This window comes from Dichomitus squalens (assembly GCF_000275845.1).
Source record: "Dichomitus squalens LYAD-421 SS1 unplaced genomic scaffold DICSQscaffold_181, whole genome shotgun sequence".
NCBI classification, from domain to species: domain Eukaryota; kingdom Fungi; phylum Basidiomycota; class Agaricomycetes; order Polyporales; family Polyporaceae; genus Dichomitus; species Dichomitus squalens.
The window spans coordinates 1-2,029 of NW_006767063.1; the positions used below are offsets into that span (position 1 = coordinate 1).

The 2,029-nt window shown below is 51.4% G+C and overlaps 1 protein-coding gene across 1 annotated transcript; it reads right to left on the reverse strand.

Annotated features, from left to right (window-relative positions):
• Positions 1-1,196: 1,196 nt before the first annotated feature.
• On the reverse strand, positions 1,197-1,634 carry DICSQDRAFT_20561 (uncharacterized protein; the record flags this gene model as incomplete). Its single annotated transcript, XM_007371686.1, has 1 exon — positions 1,197-1,634. A coding segment is annotated over one exon (438 nt), but the record flags the coding sequence as incomplete, so codon positions are not given.
• Between the last annotated feature and the right edge of the window lie 395 nt (positions 1,635-2,029).

Genomic DNA, 2,029 nt, shown 5'->3' on the forward strand with positions numbered 1-2,029 from the left:
GGTAAGTCTAGTTCTGCATTCCGAAGCTCATCAGCTGTGAGGTACATCTCAACCTCGTTCGCAGTACATTCAACGACATACATAGACTCAGAGACCTGAGTTACCATGAAGAAATCGGTCCCAGGGTCAGTACTCTGTCCTGACCAGTAGGGACGATACTGATCTAGTACCTGAGCAGCCCTCTGCTCGAACACGTTCCCTAGAGCATAGCGAGCCACTCCCTCCTTCCAGGTGAGCGGGAACTCAAATTCTTCTGATTCAGTGTCACTGACTCGAACGTCATCATCTTCTACAGAGATCGGACAGTCTCCGCCTGATGACGAAGTCGTGTCAGACATTGGAGTCAAGCCAGGCATTGAGTCGTCACTCAGTATCGCCCAGGAGGGCTCAGACTTACTCTCAGACCCACAGTCTCTCACACTAGCTTCTGAGTGAGAATGCAGTGAGGGTACGTCCTCATAGTCAAGTTCAAATGGTTCTCCAACTGACACGAAGGTTTCTGTCGACCTATTTAGCTCGCAGAAGTCGTCAGAGACCAGTTCCCATGCGCTCCGAAGGCTAGGTACATTTTGATAGTCAAAAGCGACGCAGTTCAGCTGCAATGCAGTGGTAGAGGCCGTCGATTCAGCCAGACTTCTTAGGGCCTCAGTATCTTCGAGAATGACCTCCATATTGTACGTCGCAAGCCCGGGAGCTGCGTTCCTATTACTTGACCTTACTTGTCTTGCCCTAGGACAATTTCGAGCCATATGGCCGCGTTCTCCGCAATTGAAACATCTTTCGGGGTCAAGGGGTGCTCTCGGCCTCCTCACTGGCCTGTTACGATCATGCGGCCTCGGAGGCCTTCGCTCTTGATTCACAGGTGGTCTGTGAAGCGGTCTGCCACGCTGACGCTCCCTTGCAGATCCTCTAACCATGTTGCCGACGAAGACACCTGGTTCTCTGTTCTGAGGCCTAGTGCGATCGCGTTCATTCCTCAGGGAGTGTCTCCGATGGCCTCCCTGTCCAAACTCACGTCTCCGGGTGTCATGCCGACCCACTGGTCCGGCTGAAACGTTTGAGGGTCCCGGAACGTTGTCTCTGTATCTGTTTCGCGAGATATGGCCTGAGTAAGAGCCACGGCTGTCTGTGGCTTCGCGCGCGAGCTCGATTACTTGCGCACGAGCCTTGACGTCGTCATAGGGACTTTGCAGAGTCATCATTTGCTTCCATAGTTCGCCTTGAATATATTTGTCCAACCCGAACCAGAACGCGTCAACACGCTCCTCATTTCGGTCCATACCTAATATGAGAAATAGGTTCTCCAGCTCATAAGCATAGGTTTGAATGGGGCGACCACTCTGACGTGTGTTTCGAAGCTTCTCTCGCATTTTCTGCCTGAAATTGATAGGGAAACAATAGTTGAATAGGCCAACCAGGATGTCTTTAAACTGGTAAGCCTTCGAATTTCTAGAGACTGTATTAACATAGAACTCGTGAGCACGTCCTCCTAAAAATCTAGAGACAACGGAGGCGTGGTTACGGGGCTTTACTCGATAACCAGCAAGATACTCTTGCATCTGATTCGTGAACTTGTGAAATTCAGCAAGATCCGGCGCTCCATTATATTTCTCAGGCTCAATCGGCTTGAGAACGGGCACTTCTGACTTATGCTTATTGTTACGATGCCGTTTGGAGTGTTTACGCTTCTTAGATCCCCGGCGGTGCTTGTGCCGACGCCGCTTTCGACGAGACGAGCTGTCTGAGCTGCTGTCTGAGCTATTCGACGAGCCTGGTCCACTAGAGTCATCAGAGCTCGAGCTACCAGAGTCGGATGGTGAGGGAGAACTAGACCGGCTGTTCTGGCTCGAGCTAGAACTTGAGGAACTCGGAGAACTGGGAGAGCTTCCCCGGTAGGAATGGTCTTCGCTGTCTGACCCTTTAGCCAGATTGCGAATGGTTCTATTGATAAAACTTCCAGGTTCCAGCTGAGAAATTGGCTGTGGTAGCCGTCGGACATCCCTAGTCCGAGGGGTTAGTTTTACCCTAC